Source organism: Sipha flava, unplaced genomic scaffold, assembly GCF_003268045.1.
Source record: "Sipha flava isolate LNK unplaced genomic scaffold, YSA_version1 38_pilon_pilon, whole genome shotgun sequence".
Taxonomy (NCBI): Eukaryota; Metazoa; Arthropoda; class Insecta; order Hemiptera; family Aphididae; genus Sipha; species Sipha flava.
In genome coordinates this window covers 2,717,618-2,740,156 of record NW_020273099.1, presented here as the reverse complement: position 1 = coordinate 2,740,156, position 22,539 = coordinate 2,717,618, and the positions used below count along the sequence as shown (strand labels likewise).

At 32.4% G+C, this 22,539-nt stretch overlaps 1 protein-coding gene across 2 annotated transcripts; it reads right to left on the bottom strand.

The window, feature by feature from the left end:
- On the bottom strand, positions 1–10,379 carry LOC112688422. 2 transcript variants are annotated; one of them, XM_025561591.1, is made up of 6 exons: positions 9,959–10,379; positions 3,566–3,838; positions 1,884–2,084; positions 1,616–1,816; positions 499–678; positions 1–270 (listed from the first exon to the last, which is right to left on the bottom strand). In XM_025561591.1, the coding sequence occupies exons 1-5, from the start codon at positions 10,377–10,379 to the stop codon at positions 533–535; spliced, it is 1,242 nt and encodes a 413-aa protein (XP_025417376.1). In that variant the 3' UTR covers positions 1–270; positions 499–532. The 2 variants fall into 2 exon arrangements, with proteins under 2 accessions (XP_025417376.1, XP_025417375.1); XM_025561590.1 differs by having other exon boundaries at positions 1–678.
- Between the last annotated feature and the right edge of the window lie 12,160 nt (positions 10,380–22,539).

The following is a 22,539-nucleotide window of genomic DNA, read 5'->3' as shown; positions in this document are numbered from 1 at the left end:
ATAATAAATAGTATTTATACGTGTATATATAACATTATTACGGCAAAAAAGAAACTTTTATATTATAATCGATTGAACAGAAACGACCGGACGACGGTGTTCACTTATTGCGCGCGATCTCGTAAATAATATGATATTAACGTTTCGAACCGGTCTCACAACAAATCGGTGTATTATGTCGACAATAATTGGACCCCGTTCGCGCCGTCCAAAAGCATCTGAACGGACGGCACGGCCGCGATTGGCGCGTTTTTCTCGAATCTTATGTACCTAATGTTTAATACAACCACGTTTAAATAATAATTTAGCACGTACACATACGCACACATACACGCACATACATACACACACATACATATATATATATATATATATATATATATATATCTATAGAATGCGAATACGTATATGCATCTACGTATTACACGTGTGTACATTGTTATACGGTATATTACAAACGGTACGTATACTAATTGTATGCGCATTACGAAATAATACATTGTGTGCGTTTGGTCTGGAGATTTCGTCGGGTCTATTTTTCGCTGGCGTGATCGTCTTCCGGCGTCGGGATGTAAGCCCTGTAGGCCACCCAATGCGGCTCGTGGACCATCGACTTTCTTGCCCAACCGCTTCCGCCGTGCCCGTTGACGCCCGCCCAACCGCTCGCGACTCCGGCGCCTGTGGTCAACAAAAAAAAAAAAAAAAAAATGCGCTCGGCGTGAGTACGCCCGATGAACGGTAAACTTCATCCTTATACCCCATTTACATTCAGCCATTGCCGCTGTTCCTCGCGCTGCTGTATTTCGTTGTCAAAATACTTCAGTGGCAGCGTCGCAGGTAGTGAGCGTCTACATTGCCCTGTTAATGTGTGCTAATATCACGCTGTCGGTTAACCTGCTGCTCGCACTGCCCAATTTACCGCTCCTAACGGTAGCGGCGGCCAGTGACAATGCGAGGGGCATGATCAGCGCGAGTGACGTGTTCGCATACTCGTGCTGCCCACTTCCATGCCCAGTTCCCTGCTCACTGCCACGAAAACGGGCTGAATGTAAATGAGGTTTTATGTGTACATGATCTCCCGTTTCTGTCAGCTCGCGTACTCGTTCTCTTCGATCACTCGAAAGCACGATCGAAACCCGTTTATATTTTTAATTCGGTTTCCTGATTTTGTCGGACGAGCTCAACCTAACACGCATCTTAACCCTTCGCATGTTTCTCGGTATAAGACGAATATGATTTTATACGATTAATATATTGTATATTTAAGAAAAATTATCGGAAAATTTGGGAAAAAAAAATACCAATATTTTCAAGTATTTAAAAATAATGGGAATAAATTATACCTTTAAAATACATTAACGACTTGAAAATGTTCGAAGGAACAACTTATCCCTATTTCCTCCTACATCGATTGATCAAAAAGTTATCGTAATGTCAAATATTATTCGCTTTGCATTATACAGAATGATAAGACTGATCTGACTCGAAAGTCATGTAAGCTGCAAAGAAATTAAGCATGAGTAAGTATTTTTGTTTGGAAAACGAACTGATATCGATACAGAACAAACACATATTTTGCGCAGAAATCAAATAGTTGGGTTTTTTCATTTTTTACCTGAAGAGTAAGAGTCTTGTCCTCCGGAGTACGTGTTGTCACCTCCACCGATGTGCGATCCCGCGGAGTAACTATCAGCACCACCACCTGTCGACCATCCGGTTGCGGTGTGACCGGAAACCCACCCGGCCGCGGTCCCTGCACCATATTCGGCGCCACCACCTCCTCCGTGACTGTCATGGACAATAATCACTTCTTTACCTGAAAGACAGTTCAACCCATTTATCAGTTTTGCCGTTTTATCATAAACGACCTTCCATGCACTTACCGGATCCTCCGCCACCGCTTTTCTTGCCTTTCATCAACTGCGCCATACTCATCAGCAGAGCGAGCTTACTTAAAAACAGCGCTTTTATGGCTTTGATCTTAATAATCAGCATCATAAGCGGACCCATGAGTGCCATCTTACCCATTAGTCCCATCATCATCATGTGCAACATTTTCTTGTGCTTTTTGCCTTTTCCTCTTCCTGCATAAACACAAACATTATGAACAAATGATTCATTACGATAATAATAATAATGATAATAATAATTTAGTTTACAAATTTATGATAAAAATTAATCAAAAAAAAAAAAAAAAAAAAAAGATGCTTAAGATGTAATATTATAAATTGTTATATGAATTACTCAATAAGATATTGGATATCATTCATATATGCTTGTAAAATTGTAATCGATCCTTATTCAACATAAATCAAATATGAAATATGTATTAGATGGGATCTTATTTTTGGACTATATTTCGTCAATATGACATACTAAGTACTATATTTTTATTATTGTGCATTTATTTAAATTTGAGCGTATTGTATTAAATGAGTATTGATTTTGCCATATATATATACATATTATAACATTTTACTAGTAAAACTTACAGCACATGTCTGTTTTACATATTGCAGTCAAGCTTTTAATTCTTTAGGAGAGTTTAAGAAAACAGAAGTAATTGTTGGGAAGTTTGTATAAGCCACGAGTTTATTGTACACCTATGTTCTTTATTTTACATCGTTCGACTGCTACAATTCAAAAGGATTCCGTCGCAAAATATGTATGGTTTTATGTTTTATTCGGTAACCCCTCCACCTTGACGTATAAACTAGAATCGATGTTGTGATGTCGATGATGCCACAGTCAGATATATTTGAACAATTGACATTTTATCAAAAATTCAACAACTATCGATTCGACACGTTCCGGGGTGTTGGCTAAATGTATGAGTTTTATTTGAAGTTCTATCTAGATACTTATTTACTATGTATGATTATATAGTAATCAAGTGACTACGTATAAATACAGTAATTATAAAACTCCGGGCTACCTACATTTTAATGGTAATTTATGTGATCGGTGGCCTGTAAAAGTCGCATCCAGGTCAGATATCATGCCATAATTACTTCATAATAGTACAAGTGATAGCGAAAGAAGAAAATAATACAGAAAAAAATGTAGTGTCTACGATGCATACCGAAAAGTTTACAAGAATGAAATTTAATTATACATCCAGTGAGCGATTATGGCGTTTTGACCTATACGACTTTCACGGATCCCATTTCAATTAACTTAAAATTCTTTTCTGACCCGCACATCACCGACCGATAACGGTATGGATTGAAATTTGACTTTTAAAAACTGTGCAACCATGGCACGTTTATCATACTCAAACCCGGGTAGAATACGGTAATTAAAGTATATTCTAAGAATGTTGGTATATTTTAGAACATTATAATATGATCCATCAAGAACACTTGGCAGTCTATTATTTTTCATAATAAGAAAAAGTTTACACTATAGTCACCAAAATTGAAAAATTAATTAGATATCAATTGCATCGAAATATTTTTTTACGCCGCAATGTTGTGATTGTTATAAGTTAATTATTTAAACATATTATTTTAAAAAATTAAAATGCGTTTCATATCGAATTACGAAATCTATGCCGTTGAATTACCTTCTCCTATGGCCCGAGATAAGTTAATATCCAACGTATTTCCGGACATGGAACGTGCGTTTCCTTTGAGCGCGGCCGTAATTCCGGAGGGCAGTGTGATCCTCAGTACGTGCGAGCTGATAAAACGGTCCAGCGTGTGTACCATGAGCGCAGAAAGGGCACTCTGTTCATCCACGGTGTTGAGTCTGGCCATCAGGTCAGTTTCGTTTAGTGGTGGTCTCATGTCCCTCTTGATCCTGACCACCGAGAGTAGATCACCCAAAACGCTAAAACCTGCGACGTTACAATAAAAAATACGATCGATATTACATAAGGAACCACAGTAGATTAATATTTAATTATAAATAGACAAAATAATATTATATTCTAGATTAGTGGTTTTATTTTTTCATTTATCTTTTCGCTATGAAAACGTTGAGTTTTAGACGTTTCTGTTTGACTCGTTGCAAGTGCATTGTAATGATAATTTAATATAACATGCCATCGTTATGTCAGCGTGTGGTCGATTGATTAAATAATACTAGAAAGACTCAACAATATAACATTCAAGATCAGTACCAATCCAAAAATGACACCAAAAACTTAAAATTGTCGTAATTTAAAATAAATTATCGATCTAGATTTAGAATGTAAAAGCGACCCAAGTAGTTATATTATTTTTGACGTTCGTCATTACGGCTGATATCATGTAGACTCAAGTTTTTCGGTATTAGAGAGATCTATACCAAAAGCTTAGAGGATGGTGGTAGTGGTGTTATGAGAAGAAAAAAATATACGATGTTGACTTTGCCCTATGCATTAATATTTATTAAACCCATTTAATCGGATCACTTTAATTGAAAACAAAATTATTATTCTCATGATTTTTATTTTCAATTTTATTCGTTCATTTTTTTGTTTTTTATTTGTTTTGATAAGAAAAAAAATTCGAACGAAAACAAGCGGACATTTGCTGAACACTTAGGTAGAAATTTAAGGAAAAAACTGTAGTGCACCGATAGAGTTCCCACATGAAAAAAAGAAAGTAAAACAGTGCTATACGTTTAATTTTGACGAAACAGAGATCTAACTCGGAACAGTGTCAGCGTGACTGGTCAAAGATCGAACTTGTAGTGGTACAAAGAGTTGAAAAAAAAAAATAATAAAAAACTCTTCCGAGAACAGAAATTATCATTACAAAAGGTTTTGTCCATTTAAAAACATTCACATTAGTACGATTTAGTGAATAGGTCGAAGAACACAATAGTGTCTTCCGTCGTGTGACCCATTAATGGTACTTATACAAATATAGAGTAGATCGGAGAGGACAAATAGTGCGATGCTGCTGTTGATGATGATGATAATAATAAATAAATAATAATAGATAAATATAGTCGTTCGCGCCGTACAGGCGCGTGGCCGAAATAAATATGAAAACATAACAATAATAACAGTAATAACAATAATAATAATAATAATGATGATTATAACAATATCATCTGCATAGGACCTGTGTTGGCTCGATGTGGGTTACCGAGTTTTTCTACATTGCGCGCCAATCTAAACCGTAGTCGGTCCGCAGAAGAAACCGTCGCGAATGCGATCGGGCGGCGGCCGCCTTTACGGCTCGGCCTGGTAAATTGACAAAAAATTTACTACAACAATAATTGTATCAGGTGCGAAAACAAAAGTAAACAACGCGAAATTCTACCGCGCAAATGTATACATGTATATTTACACAAATACAGAAGTATCGGTATGATTTATGTACAAACATATTATGCACTCGCACGGGGTGTACGGGGTTTGCGAGCGTTTCTAATTAGCCGGGAGCAGAACGCTGTCAGATATCTTACGCCGATTTCCGAAAGAGAAAACGACGACAATCGAATAAAACGTATAAAATATGTACGGACGAAGTACTGCTCTATTGTCGTTGTATTGCGTTCCCTGCATCGGCCCGCAAAACGGTTGGTCGATTAACAAATGCGTGGTCGAAAACGATTATTACGTACGCGCATCACACAATCCGTCATCTTTCCGTGTTGATCTCATTGTTTTACACAAAATATGTGGAAATCGTCATGAGATAATGGAACCGAATGAATTCTTCCGTTTCCGATAAATGCGATCATTCAGCGTAAAACAGTATTTGAATATGCCCAAGACGGAATCGCACTGGACCAAGAAAATATTCCGTTTCCAACAAAAATGTTTGGACTTTTTCTGTATCGATTTCTGTTTAAAACACGGCTTTGCGATACAATAAACCCATCTTATATTAATAATTCCATCTTCGGTGGAATTCACTATATCTTTTCAAATAACGTAAACTGTTAATACGTCAATTAAATTCGATAAATGATCTATTTTCTCGGTCGGGTTTTCGAAATTATACGCGACAACATGAACGCGTCAATGTGTCAACGCGTTTCCTCTAAACGATAGTTAGTTTTTATTTCCCGGCAATTTTCCTCCGCGTTCATAACGTGTCGTGAAAAACCCGCCGATAGCATATTCCTATTTAATCGTTTGGAATTATTAACGCCGCCGGCAAGTACTGATATTGTGTCAAGTCGTTTAATACAGGGAAACCGTTTCAATTTCTTTTAGTTTCCTCACTCTTGCTCTCTAAATACATTGCGATAATTTGATCTGAAAATAATCTTACGGAAAAGTCACCGTGGTTTAAATTATACATCACCAATTGAGCATAGCAACTACACAAAAAAAAAAAAAAATAAGATAATAACAAATTTAAGAATAAAAAAAAAAAAAACACTGGGTTTTAAATCCTCAATTTCATTCTATTCGCACATTATAAATTATTTGCGGATCGACTGTCGGATATGATTAAACCGTCAACTGTTATTATCTAAAAATCAACTCAAAACTTGATGGAGTTTTATTTTTTCAGAGATAAAAACAAACACAAGTTTCCGTATAATACACTATATGTCGGTGTACGCAACGTTCGAGGGTATACTTTTTACACGTTCTATACCACGATGATTTTTCAATTTGTTTTTATTTATTTTAGTGGTGAGAACGATATAGAAATTCCATTATCCCACAAAGCCTAGAAAATATTGCGGAAAACACAATAGAACAATCTGTACATATAATAATGTATATATGTCATTGTGCTTATTTTATCGATTGTAAATACAAAATAATATTTTTATTATATGTACAAAAATGAGAACAAAGTATATTGTAATGTTGTAAAATATTATTTGAAAGAAAACCGAAAACATATAAGGATTAAAAAAATATGTATGTATGTATTCACACACACACACACACACACACACACACATACCAAATGCAGTGTGTCTATTTGAAAACACGTTTAATATTTTGTTAAACACCATCTCATTGTTGGTAAACGCGTGTTTAATATTATTTCTTATTATTTCGAAATGTCTACAATTCAATTGTTGACAGCCTATCAATAAAAATCCGGTGCATCGCGTACGTCCGCGGGAATCAAACATTGTTTCGTGTTCTCTTTATACGCGTTATTACATATTACACGTAAAACGTATACATAAAGTATAGGAACGTATAGGAGTAATATTAGAAAAAATAAAAATACAATATTATAACATAATAATGTTAGGTATTCGTGTATGTATGGTATAATGCCAATATTATGATTTAAAACCCATCGATCATATCCATTGTTCTTCTTTGGTGGCAAGAAGATAAAATTACGTTCAATAAAGATCGAACGCATAGTTATTATGCACAGATGACGAATTAATGCAAGCTTAGGGAACCATGACGTCTTTAAGTATTTAAAACTAAATTACACCGAAAAGTAAGAATAATAATCGTAATTGATGGATCGAAGTATATTTTTTTGGTTCAACGTAAAATGTTAAATATTGTAAATTTAGTCCAATTGAAAACGAAAACAAAGATTGATTTCTCCATACTTTCAACTTAATTCAAACATTTGCCACGGGAACCCGTCCGTCATTGGTGGACAATTATTTAATGATAGTGAATTGATCATTATGTTTTTATTATTAAAAGTAAGGTTTATCCAAAAAAAAGTGTAGATTTTTCTTATTTATTATTTGTCTATATCACATTATTTGTGTAATTTTTATCCCCATTAAAACGTTTCTAATCGACTCAAGAGCATTGTTTGATTTTTCATCGACGAAAATGTATTTTCAAAAAATCGTTGGTAAAAAATAATTATATATTAACACTGTACTCCGTAGCTTTCTAAAACTTAAAATAAATAGAATTCAAACGTAGATTGGTGTCGGAAATAGATTTTCTGATCCGTCAAAAAGACGATACTGCTGAGTTCTACGTATATTTTGGCAACCGATGTTCAACGTTTCACTTCAGTAAGATCTATTGTCAAAATCATGAATAGTATGCAATGCTGGTTTAACTATACACGCTATTTCAAATGATTTTCCTGTTTTTTCTAATATTCCGTATAAAAACAAATTGAAATAAATAATATTATGACTGTAAAAATCGGTTAAGGCAACAAAAGCATGTAGACGTTTTGACGTGACGACTCAAAATATTTCTGAAACTTCTAACATTGACATTTTCTAACATTATTTATTAGTTTACGTGAAAAATGCATATCAATCATTCATAGTAAATAAATTGATACAGATAATAGATTAGACTATAAGATATGTGTATATATATTTTTAAGTTAGAACATCAATTAATGACTTACTCGAGAAATAAGTTTTATAATTTAGGTGAATGAAATACGTAAATTTTAAGTTCTTTTAAGTTCTTATACTTACAACTGTAGAGCTCTAGTAATATTAATAATAATAGTTTAAAATTTATAGTAATTTTAGTTATGTATTTATAAACAAAAATTATATACTTAAAAATAAACCAATAATCGCATGTAGGTCTAGTGGTACCATAATGTAGTTAAATACTTTTTTAAATTCAATAATAAATAAAAAATCAAAATGATTACTCACCTTTTTGTTGAATTCATTGGAGGTCATTTTTTATTAAAGGTAAATTCAATATAATGGAGTACAATTTCGATACCATAATGTGCACGCAGTTAAATCGGAAAATAACACGATCGTACAGGTTCAAATGCAAATTATGTTCATTATATATAGTTTATAAAAAAAACATAGTATTTTCATTTTAATTTTTTTTTGGTCTTTATTTATATATTATATATATATTTCTTAATTTTCGAATTATTTATGTAAATCATAAAGTCGCGTATCAAATTTCCAACGGAATTATAACATCTCATACAAATGGGTATTGCAAATCGAATACATAACAATCGTGTATCGTCTACTTTTAAAGGACATTACGAAGCTGTAAGAAGTGCATCTGCGCGAAAACATTATTTTTTTGGTTAGACTAAAATTATGGCCATGCATATACATTGTAAATATTATAATATAGTTGTTAATTTTTTTTTCCCCCCGAGGCTCGTTATAATTTTTTTCGTTTGTAATTTCTCGAACGTAACAAAATGTTATGGTACAGTATCGCGTGTCAAATTTCCAACGGGGCGTTAATCTAATAAAAATCGGTACGTGGTTTTTCGTCTGTTCGTGTGGGACGTTACACGTTAAATATGTACTATTGGCCGTGTTACGGAAGGCATGCCAACAGTGGTGCTGGTGAAAAGACAGCGATATCAGTGGCATAATAATTGTTGCTGTCATGGGGAAAAAAAAACCATGCAAACAGATTTCACGAGTGGAATACACGGACCGATAATTTGTGATTCGAACGAATAAAGCGCGTTGCACGCCGAGAAACCGATTTCGTACAAATTCGTTTTCACGGAACAACACAAACGCATACATATATGTATATAACTAATGTAGGCAATATTATATTATATTCGCACGATCATCTGACGACGGAAACGGCAGAACGGGTACCGCCGCTCCGTCGTGACGAGGTGTTTCGCGACGAGGGTGACACCGATTTCGCGAGACGGTCGGCGAAATATTACATCGGCAGCGCAGCGAACCGTCCGGTAGCGTCGGAAAACCGTCTTAAAACGAAAATCGAACGGACAGACCACGGAGTCGAATGTTCGAAGACAAAACGTTTTCGGGTTCTTCGACACCGTCCGAACTACACGTGTACTATTTTCCTATCACATACAATAACTGCGCGGACGTACAACGATCATCAGTTCATCCCGTTGCTCTCTCCGTATCAACGGTGCATGACGACCGTTCGTCACTCGAACGACGATTGTAAATCGTTATCTCGTTGTTATTCTTTCCGATAGCTCTTGACGTGCTCGTACACGTCGTTCGTCCGAAACCGGTAAACCTAATATGTTTGTACATCGCGCCCCCGGGTGTTGGTACCGTCACGACGACCGCGTAGACCCACGTACGCGTGATGGGATCGCCCGGAACTCACCTTTCATTCTGCCGAGCTTGTCCAGGAACAGCAGGAACTTGCGCTGCACGCACGGGAACGACAGCTGCATCAGACAGTCGGTGTAAATGTCGACCAGGTGCGCGCTCGGATCGGCGGTCGACTCGTCCTGTTTCTCCTGCAGCGCATTGGTGCTGGACGCGGACGCCGCGGCCGCCTGATCGGTACCCATCGAGAAGCTGAGGAACCTGGAATCGCGGTTCTCCTCGGTACTGTTGTACACCACAATGGTCGGCGGTTCCGCGACCGCGCCGGGTTCATCAGCGGCTGCGGCGGCTGCGGCGGCAGTGGGCTGCGAGTCCGCCGCGACCGCGGTCGCGGTATCCGTCGCGTTCGGCACGACCACGTTCGCGGACGCGCACCACACGGCCAGCATCACGATCGACACGGCGGACAACACCATATTGTGCCGTTGACGGTGCAGCGCACGACGTGACGACGAGTGCGGTGTTATGACGGTGACGGAGACGGTGCGCGAACGATCGGGGAAGCTTGCCGCAGGTGAACGGAAAGAAAACGCGAAACGACGACAGGCGGTGTGCGCGCGTTTGACAGATGGACCGGGTACCGAACGCGAACGTTACCGGAGCGTAAGAACCACGACGGACACGGGGCCAAGACGTTTTATACGACCGCCGACGCGTACCTTCCAGGTACGGGTCGACTCGATCCCCTCTACGTTCCCCGACCGTCACCCGAAGCGTTCGCGCGCCACCGCCGCCGCCGCCGCCCCACCCGCGGCGCAGCAGATTTTCCGTTGAACCCGACCCGACCGCGACGCTCAATGCGGTACGCACCGAGAACGGTCGTGTCTGTTGGTTTTTCCCCCCCCCCCCCCTTTTAGCAAAGCGTGGTTTTCGATTTAACACGATGTGTCCGCGTGACATTTCCGCCCGCCACGGTAAATATATAATTCGTGAATCGCCGTGCGGTTTACAACCCAAGAGGTTTTTACAATATAACGGTGTTATACAATTTGTACCATTACGATGCGACTCGGCCGTGGATCGTGTAATATTATCATCGACGTCTGGCTGAAAATTATTAAAAACGGTTGGTTGACATTGGCCGCCGAACAAGCGTACCGATTTAAATCGATTTCAATATTTAAACGAACGTGTTAGTACCATGGGTTTCCTCGATCGTCCGAAGTACGTCGGGAATTTTTACTGTGAACACGGAAATATCAAAATCCGATGCGTACAAACAGTCGCATTGTATGTTTAACCCACGGGTGAATATCAATTGTTACCGTTACATTAACCGATTACGTTCTGTATGTTATTATATTTATCTTGTTTTTATCGACAACGTTTTAGCGATTCAATTACAGATACGAAGTGTTCATTATTCCTCTTATTGTTACCATTGCATTTCCTTTCCTCGTTGTATGCGTAATATCTTATACATGACTTAAATTCGAATTTAACGAAAACATATTTTATAATCTTCAAGCTTATTTAATAATCATTAAATGTATAAAGTCTCTATAATCCCCTTTAAGTACACAGTTACGAAACCAACCCGAGGTAAAAATTTACATTGATCTTCTCACTATTATCATAAATTAACATTGTAGTTATTGTTGTATGAAACAAACATGGTTTTATAAAATTGAAAAATTTTTCACTTCATAGTTTTTACTGTACATGATATTTAAGAATTTTATTGGAAGTTTTCAATAGAACTCTCGAATGAAAAACGATATTATATTATATAAATGTACATTTAAGTACTCGTTGTAAAAACGACTTTCTCGAGGAGCAATAGCCAGTGGATTCTTATGTCGTGAATATATTTGAAATTAACGAAAACTCGACATATACTAGTAGGTTATAATAATACTACAGATAGTAAATTTAAAAAATATACTTGTGAACTTTTTATTTATAAGGTTTTTAATATTTTGTTTGTCATGTCTGAGTAACTGCTGAAGTATATAAATAGTATGAATAATAATACTAATGAAACCTTATAACAAATTTAACATTACATTGGAAAAATTTACCAGTATATTATGTGAAAGTCTGACAAAAAAATTAATTCTTCCTACACATTGTTGGTTATCCGTGGGAATTTTTTCCCCGCAAAAGTGTTCAATGTTGATTTCAATGAAAATTTAAAAATCTTAGAACACTATGTTGTATTATTTAACGTTCAGAACTATTTAATCGATACTACTTTATTCTTACATGTATTTTATACAAGAATGTTATAGTAAACACAAACAAGTAACTGTTTTGTCATACGGTCCTTTTCAACATGAAATACATTCAAAAATTTCTATTTATAATAATTTTTGAAGAATTATAAATTCATATGTAATAATTTTACTAAATATTGAAACTGTTCGATATGAATTATATTATAGAACTATTGCTAGAGCGTTCTGATGGTCGTCACTGTATTTATGAATAATGAACCAAAGATGGGTACTGGATACAATGCACTTCGTTAAATTTCGATATGAGCTTATGGTTTTTATACTTCCAAGAAGAAGGTAAAAAATATAATCTTGTTTCGATTAAATCACAAAAAAAACAGCAAATAAAAGTTTACTTTTGTTCCTTCGGAAAAATCAAATAACTGACCTCTACGAGTGCAACATAGTTGTACGCAAACAAAACTTTTAGTAATAGTGATAACATCATAAAAATATTCATAGTTATTTTCGTAAATATTCTCATCCTTGTCACCAATGTCCCGACGTCTTCGGACGTGATTTGTTCTTTTCAAATACATCCCACTACAATGGACCCGATATATTCCTAATACTGCGTTACAATTGTCAACAGTAACCGTTTGTGCGTGGATTCTGCAAGCGGACGAGCTATAACCCCAAGGATATTAACTTTAATTCACACCTGTAAACAAAATACGAGATCTAGTCGCCGCGATCACAACACAATGACGGTATTAATAGTAGTACAGCATACCAAGCTCCACGGAAATATTATAATAGTCTTCCCACAGTAGTTTAAAATGTTTTGACTACAATTACACACGCGCATACAATATTTACACAAGCGTTGGCCGTGAATTATTACTTTTGAGATGAACCAAGTGACGACCCATGTGAAAGTAGGCTGTATAAGCGTCTGAAAATAATACGCCGAGTATTTACACAAAGAGCTCAGCGATCCATGGTCTTCCAACACCCCGCGACCGATTTATTATTACGATTGGCTAACCGTCGTCCACGGTCGCGCATTATGCTCAAGTGGCGAGCAGGTATATCTAATTAAGTGGACATTCGCTGTGGACAGTGATGGGTCATCGAAGACATTACCGATTTATATTTTTACAGAATTAGTCGGTAACCACAACACGAGGACATATTTATAGTCTGCGGTCGGTCAGCCGACCGTGGAAATATATAAAAAAAAATTCTAGATATTTTGAAGCAGGGTTATTAGACGTGAACAGAAAGATAAATTGTATTTAGCAAAGAGAAGAAAAAATAGTTGTTTGAACATTTTGGCGATTAAAAAAACAGATAAAAAAATATTATAATATCGGCTGCTGTACGAAATGCATAGTATAAATAATAGAATATCGTAATGTTACGATTCGATTAAATTATTATGCTCATTAAGACGAAGGCATTTACTTACAAGAAAAATAATATTTTAAAGACCATACATGAACAAATACATTTGATGGATCGGTTATATATCACGAACGCTCTAACTCATAAATACATTTTTCGTGTTTCTTACCATATGCATTGCAATTGAAACTTTATTATTTATGACACATTTGTACCAATAAATAATAACATACTTTTTTTAATGTAAAAAACCTATTTTGTATTGTGTTTTATGTACTATATGAGTGTTTGTTCGTCACATCTTGAAGACCCATAGTTATAATTACTATAACTATTTTCTCTCGAGTTATTAACTAGGTTCGCACGTCCATCATAATCTATTACTACTGCAGTAACTACTATTCAATACTTTATAATTTTTAAAATTAAGTGGTAGTATAAACTATAAAAATATTGATTTCATATCCAATTCGAAATGTACTGTGCTTGTGATTTTCAAACTTATAATTCACTTTAGAAGAACTCTGAAATTCGTTTTCTTTAATGTATATCTTAAAATCAGTTAATACCAAAATATTTTTTGGCTTATTTAAATTTGAAACTTTCTATAAATAGAAAACTTGCTATAATTAGCAAATTACGTTTGCTTCTTTAGACAAATTATTATTATAATAGACCTAATGCGTGTACAATTTGTGTACAAACATTTCGCAAAGACGACACATAACAGAAACTATTTATTTATATATATTTATTCATGCGTTTTAAATATATTAGACGATAGCATTAAGCGTACGAATATATTATGTAATAAAGTATATAAAAAATGTAAAATTAAAATAATAATAATAATAAATTAAGTAAATAAATGTATAAAAATTAATCTATCGTTTGACATTGTATGAGTATTACAGTAGTAGGTATAAATAGTTATATGCATAAACTATTAGGTTAAATATGAAATTTTCTTTTTAATGATATATGTACAAGTATTTTAAATTATTTATGATATTTAATCTATTTTTCAAAATATAGATTATATGGCAGTGAAATCGTATGCAATATGAATATAATTAGTTCTACTAGGATAAAGGAAATTTTTTGCTGGTTAATTAATTATTATAATTAAACTAAAAATGTACCATTAAATAATTATTTGTGCTTAATTTAGGAGTGCAAGCTAATGTATACTTTGACAATACTAAATAAATATATTTTGTACATAATTATATTAGTTATAGATATGTAAACAAATTATCTTCTGGACGTTTTCCATTTATTTTTTTTAGTTTTTAGTATTTTTGTGGTAAGGAATAATAATAGTTAAACCTATTAAGTTTTATAATAATGTTTTTATGAATGATATAATAGTTTTATCTGAAATTAATAATTTAATCTATGATACTAAAATTATTATTGAGTTTTTTCTAGTATCACTATATTAAACATTTAAGCATGAGTATTCAAACCATACTGTATAAAAAGTTAATGTCAAAATACAATATATAGTTTGGTAAGGGGTCATGTGTTCGAATGCCGTATGGCCGAACTTCAAGTGTCCGAAAGATTGTCTGTTCGAAAGAATGTGTGTACGAAAGGTCGTATATTTGAAATTATCGATAAACGAAACTAAACGGAAATAATATTATAATTGCGTTTTTATAATATTGGATTTCACACAATTTTATCTTCACTGATTAAGGTATTACAGATATTTTCGACGTTTTTATTTTTTGTCTGTCATCTATCAATACGGCTTAATACATCATTACAAGTGTCGAACACAATTACGTTTGAATGTTGTTTTTTAAATAATATTTTATAAATTTGTGTAAGTGACTTTTCTCTTTTAAATGGCAAGTTTAAAGACGTTTAAAAATGCTACTAACAAGGAAATGCTACTTGCAAATAATTATGAATTCATGCTTAATAAGATATGATTGCGAGTACGTGATAAAAATAATATGTATTATTGGAAATGTACAAAACGATGTGACCAACATTTCGGATAATATTTGACCACGGTGAATATAAACATGACGATTATTCTATTATTAATGATCATTACCAGGCACCAGATACAGTTAAAATTCAATGCAAAATTTTAAAAAATTAAATTAAAAAATGTGTTCAAACTTCATAAGACTCACCAAATCAAATATATCTGAACGAAATTACGAATAACAATGTCATAATTTCATCTCAAGTAACTAAAAACACATCTAAGCAAATCGTAAAAAGGCAGAGAAAAGAAAAAGTACTAGAACCAGTTTCACTAAATTTTATACCTCCTTCGGAACTTCAAAATACAATTTCAGGACAACCTTTCTTTTTGAAAAATGTAGTCGAAGGAAATAATAAATGTACGATTTTCACAACAGTTCAGAATTATATAAACTTGATAGAATCACATTTTTGGCTCGCTGATGGAACATTCAAGGCTTGTCCTGGAATTTTTAAACAGATATTTACAATACATAGATCAATTTCATGAGGTATCACATTTGTGTACCATTGTTATACTTGCTGATGACCAACCAAACTGAAGATGATTATAAAGAGTGCTCAATGTCTTTAATAATTTTGCGATTGAAAATAATATTAATTTCGAAAATAATAATGAACTTGAAATAATAACAGACTTTGAAAAAGCTTTAATCAATGCTATCAATGACGTCTTTTAATTTGTAATGCATTCTGCTTGTTTTTTTATTTTTGTCAAAATTTCTGGCACCATATTCAAAAAGAAATGCTATCTACAAAGTACATGGAAGACCCTGAATTTAATTTGATTTTTCAGCATTTGCCTGCTCTTTCTTTTCTCCCAATGAACAAAGTACGTATTAAAAAAAAATAAAATACATAACACTTATCTTTTTTTATTTTATTACTATCTAATATTTCAGAGTCGTGCAATCTTATCGCTACTTTAAAAATATACTATTATATTTTTTTTAGGTAACCGAAGGTTGAGAAATTATGAAATTATTATTTAGTGACAACGAAAGAGAACAATCACTTTTAGAATACTTTTAAAATACTTACTTTTATGGTAAACCAGCTATAAGACTAGGCGGATGTATTAAACCTCAACGACATCTTCCTTTATTTCCAACTGACATGTGGTCAGTAGTTTCAAGAGTTGATGAAAATTTGCCAAGAACAACAAATATTGCTGAATCATGGCACGGTCGATTTAATAGATAGGAACAATGTATCAATAGTCATAACATAATTTCGTGAAAAATTAACGTTATAACGTGGGTATAATATGTAAAAAATATTTATAGATTAGTATCCAAACAACCAGGAATTCACAAATTGATGAGACAGTTCCAAAAAATTCAAAATGAAACTGAAAACTCTATAGAGCAAATCATTCAAGGTAGAACAAGTAAGAAAAAAAAACATGCAATGAAGAACGGAAACAACGAATTAAAAATTTAGTTCTAAGGCTAAAAAATTCAAAAATAAATATTATTGAGTTTTTACGAGAAATATACAATTTAAGGTTTTAGTTTTTTTTTTATTTAACATTTACATTTATTAATGACTTATTTATTTTACGACTTTTTATATTTTTAAATTTAATTTTTTACGCATACGATCAAATCAATGAATAATAAATATTATGGTAAAATTCATGTAGTTTTCGTTTATCGATAATTTCAAACATACGGCATTCGAACACATGACATTCTACCATATAGTTTATATAAAGTAGTGAAATATTTTTATTTTTGATGTATAATGTTCGTTATTAATTAATTTACTGAAATAATATGAATTTAAATTAAAATCCAAGAATTAAATCACATAATCTTTATATACTAAAATAAACAAAGTACTTTAAAATGTGATTAAGTTATTTCTAAAAACGCAAAATAAATAATCAATAAAAAATGGAAAATATTTTTAATAAAATAATGTTAATATACTTACTAATTTTGTTTAATATTCTTGGGATTTGGTTTTCAGTGATAAGTGCTCATTGCATTGCATACTTTATTCGATTTATTTTCACACTAGGATTTTCTATCGTTATGGTATATTTATATAATATATTATTTCAAAAAAATTTATATTGATTTGATTAAACATAAATTTTCGTTTTGAGTTCTAAAATAATAAGAATGTTTATATTTTCGTTAAAATTTTCTAACCACCAAAAATATTTGTTGGAAAAAAGTAAAATAATTCGAAAAAAAAAATTATTTTGAGTTAACAAAAAAATGAAACAAAAAAAAAATGTTTAAATTCACAAAACTAGTATCATGCTTTTTACGAAAGCCGAGATCGACTAAGAAGATCCATTGAAAATTCGCCCATACACTATTCCGTAATATATGGTAATGGGTTGAATGTTAATCATTAGATCCGTTCAACTTTTATTTTGACCCGATTTGAATGCAATATCGTCCTCAATGAACACTGGGTGCATAAAGTGCAACGAATTGTAAACGCTACCACCTATTGTATATTTGTATATGTAATTGTTATTCTCAAAACTCTCGTTTGTATGACAAATAGCTAACCTAAATGTTTCGATAAAAAGCAACCAACTATTATTGTTAAAATTATTAAAATGTGTTATACGCCTTGCACTGCACCATAAGAGTAAGATCATACGAGCGTTATATTGATGGACGTTAAACGGACGTTATTATAACAGACGTTGTTTTTCCAGTCACACACAGCTAGGGACAACGTCAATTTCTATCGAAATGGATGACGAGATGGTTGCGATTTTCGCTTACGCTGCATTGAATCCACAAAAAAAAAATAAGAGCAAAGAAAATGGGGGGTGTACCCGATATAATTAGTAAACGATTATTGTATAGCGATTTTTATAGAATCACCGATAAAATATCACCGGTAAAATATCGCGTGACCAAAATATCGCGAAACCATTATATTGCATGGAATAAATATTGCCAGTATACATATCGTCAGTATGAAATGTAGCATTAATTAAATTATAAATAAATAATATATTTTAAGCATATAAAATTGTATAGTAGAATTGATATATAAATATTAAAAAAAATATAATATATTATATATTATATCCATTGAAATACCTTGAAGATAAACTTCAAACTCTAAAAAAAAAAGGTAAAAGGTGAATAAGATTAGATAAGATAAAGTTAAATGCAATATACAGACGCGATAATATTGTACGGCGGTATTATTTCTTCACGATATATTGGTTTCGCGATATTTTAGTTGCGATATTTTGATCACGCGATATTTTGCCGGCGATATTTTGTCGGGGTACCATTTTTACACACTTTATAGATGTTTTCGAGCTGATAGTGTACATATTATTAATTATTTTCGGAAGTTTGTTAGATGAACATTTTACAAAAATTTAACATGAAGTAATACGCCAAAATACGAATATGAGATTACTTTCGGTTTTATTTATAAAACTTCATATATAACTGACGTAATGTTCAACCAAGCTTCATTTTTTTTATTTCGATCTTTATGAGATTTATTAGATTCTGACCAAAATACTGGTTGTTTTTCTACTTCAGTTATTAATTATTCAGTTTTTATACTTATATTGCAAGATGTTTTGAAAAAAATGTATTCTACCAGTGAAAAGTATGTACTAAATATATAAATATAGACGGTAAAAAAACGTTCGGCTATCTTTGTCATTTTAATCTATAATCCGTTAATTAAATTTAATATTAATTTAAAACGTGGATAAGCAAATCATAACGGACGTGTGGCTGTATACAGTAATACTATACTAAACTGTATATATCTTATAGGCTATAATTATAATGAATTTCAACAACGGACGTCATGACGTCTGTCATAACGTCCGTCAATAAAACGATCGTGTGACCTTACCCTAAATCAAACGTTTTCGCTTCCACAAAGGGAGTTCAGTGTAATACTATTTTTATATACCGCTAAACTTGACTCAGTGTTCCGGCTTTTAGAATTGAATCTGGACACGTCATAGCCGTATACTTTCATGTTTTTCAAGACTCTTATCCGCTTCGAAAGTGCAAAATAGATAACACTAGGTACTTTAGTGGTCTTAATTACCGATCGATATTTAGGACACTAATACATTTTCCGAACAAACATGTATACTAATACAACGTCGTCCGTTACAAATCAACAGAAAAACGCAAATATCAGTTAAATCTACCGAACCCGACGTTTCTTTTTTTCACACAAATACGCACAACATAAACTATTATAATATATTATTATTACAAATTTGATATTGTTTTGATGACATAATTATTTAGAACACTTTATTTACTTTTCGAAAAAAATAAAATAAAATAGTGAAACCGTACAGAAAATTAATACTATTAGTTCTGCTTCGTCTGAAGGACAATTTCACTGCATAATTAATTAACACAGTATAAATCAAAGTTAAAAATTGTTTATTAAAAATGTATGAACCGTATTAAAATATTTTTTGTTTACCATTAAACGGATTATTTGAATTTTTTTAATTGTTCGGAAGTTCTAAAGCATTATTTAAAAATAAATAATTAAAAAATTACTTTTTGTATTTTTTTGGAATGTAATAAGTATAGCAGATACATTTTTATAAAATTATATTAAGATTTTATATGTGACGACTTTTTTTTATTTCAAATGATTATGATATTATAATGTTTATTATAATATTATTATAATACTCATGATGATTATCGTTAGTATAATGTATATAAAAAGTTATTTCAATAAATATTACTTCGGTAAATAATTATTAAAGTCATCAGCGGCGGATTGGCCCACCGGGATACCGGGAAAGTTCCCGGTGGGCCGTTAGTCGTATTATAACACTGGGGCGTTGTACTTGGATTAAAAATTATTTTATAAAAATAATTTATTTAATTATATTGTATTTAATTCTTAAGATTGTGATAAAACCCCAGTGTAAACGTGTTGTAAACAATTCTACGAGCATTTAATCCGTGAATAAAGGAGACTTTTATGGACAATTATTATTATTGGATGGTGGGCCGGTCATACGGTAATTTCCCGGGCCGAAATTTTTAATCAATCTGCCGCTGAAAGTCATCCATGAAGTATTATTTCAGCAATGAGAATCAATTGTGCTTAATAAATAATCGAAATACGATTAAACTTATGATTATAGTTTGACATTTATTAAGTGCATTATTTCTAAAAGTTCATTGTGTCACTAACCTTACTGAAATAGTAGTTATGGCAATGATATTTAACTTAAAATAAGTGAAGTCGTTTGTGATGGTATTTATTTTTTATCATAAATCGTAAAAAAGTTACTCTAGAAATAATATCTTAATACTTAATAGTAATTCCAAAGAATAAATTAGAAATTGTTTTAAATTGAATACATTTTATAATTTATATAATTTATATAATTTATACCCATGTCTAATACTTCCACGACTTATAATATTTTTGGCAGATTAATTACCTAAACTATATGTTAAAATTTGATCCAAACAATAATGTTACTTTGAAGAATATAAATTAAAATATTTGATATGATTTTAAAATAAATGATATAATATATGCATTTACTAGTTTATAAAAATCGTATATAATATATGTAATGATTAAACACAATAAAATATTTGAGAATTTTATTTTTTTTTTTAAGCTTTCTCGTGATCCAACATTTTCCAAGTATAAAAAAAATAATTCTTACACATCAACTACGTATTATTTTTTGAAAAGAAACTGTACATAATTTTTCTGTCTTTAAGGAATTTAAGTGGCAATATATTTTTCTATTTTTTTTTTTTTTTTTTATATTTTGAGTGGAACATGTCTCAATTATTTGATTCATCAATGCGATAAATCTTCACCAAATACTATAAAATCAATACAACTTTCTCCGTCACTATGACCATTTTAACGTTGTGTTATTAATACTTACATGTTCACTGATTGATAGAAATATTATTGGCGGTAAAATAAATCATTAGAAATTTAGTAATAACTATTAGACTGCTATTAAACTCTCGAGAATCTAATGAACTTTAAGTAAAAGTTTTGAATTAATAATTTATAACGACATCTGCATCTTATATAAATAATGTTTTTAACATTTTCTTGATGTTTACAGTTATTTTAAAAATTATCCATGAAACGTTAATTTGTTAATCAAGTCTAGTGCTTTCTAGTGTATACTATTAATTCCACTTTATAAAAAAAATATTTTTGATTTTCTACTAAAAATTAAATTACTAAAAAAGCTAACCGTAAGGTCTAAACATATTTGGTAAGATTAGACAAGATCATGTAACTCGTTCGACTGAAATATTGTTATTTATCGTCCAAATTCCGAGGTCTTTATCCATCAAATTTATGTAGTAATCGAGTTTCACATTAATACTCCGGTATCGTTTCGCGAGGTCTATCAAATTTAATAAATTCGCTGATCGTTATAAACATAATATAATTCATAATCGAATACCGTTTATTATCCGTTACATAGCGATCTCAGGAAAAAAAACCAACGCTTAAATTCGGAATCGTATTGTATTTTCGAAAGTAATCAATTCGAATTGAATGGTTTTCCATTTGTTCGACCGGTTTTTCTCTTTTTTTTTTCGACCAACAGAACCGTACAAGTTTACGTATTATTACAACATGCTGAAACCACGACAGCCACGGGAAAATCATCGAGAACATTGTTTTTGTCTGCAGGCGTAATTATTACAATAAGAGCGTACACAGATTACCGAAGTAGTGATCTACGCGTGTGACAACCATTAATAAGACGTCATCGTCATACACGTAAATGTCATTTTTATATTTCATTTCTTTCTCTAACTGTGTCAACTTAAATATATTGCACGGTATTAGTGGTGCGAGCGTGTGTACATAAAGGAATTCGAGTGGTCCGATTTTAGTCCGTCGACTAAACACACTGATATATATTATTATTATTATTATCAAACACGTCCTCTCTCTCATTTTAGAGAGTAATGATAATAATAATAATAATAATAATAATAATAATAATAATAATAATAAT

Excerpts from the sequence above, each read along its gene's own strand:
- LOC112688422 (XM_025561590.1), bottom strand. The coding sequence starts at position 10,379 with ATGGTGTTGTCCGCCGTGTCGATCGTGATGCTGGCCGTGTGGTGCGCG. Across the intron at positions 1,817-1,883 it reads AAGCGGTGGCGGAGGATCCG|GTAAAGAAGTGATTATTGTC; the intron begins GTAAGTGCATGG and ends ACTGTCTTTCAG. Across the intron at positions 679-1,615 it reads ACAAGACTCTTACTCTTCAG|GCGCCGGAGTCGCGAGCGGT; the intron begins GTAAAAAATGAA and ends TGTTGACCACAG.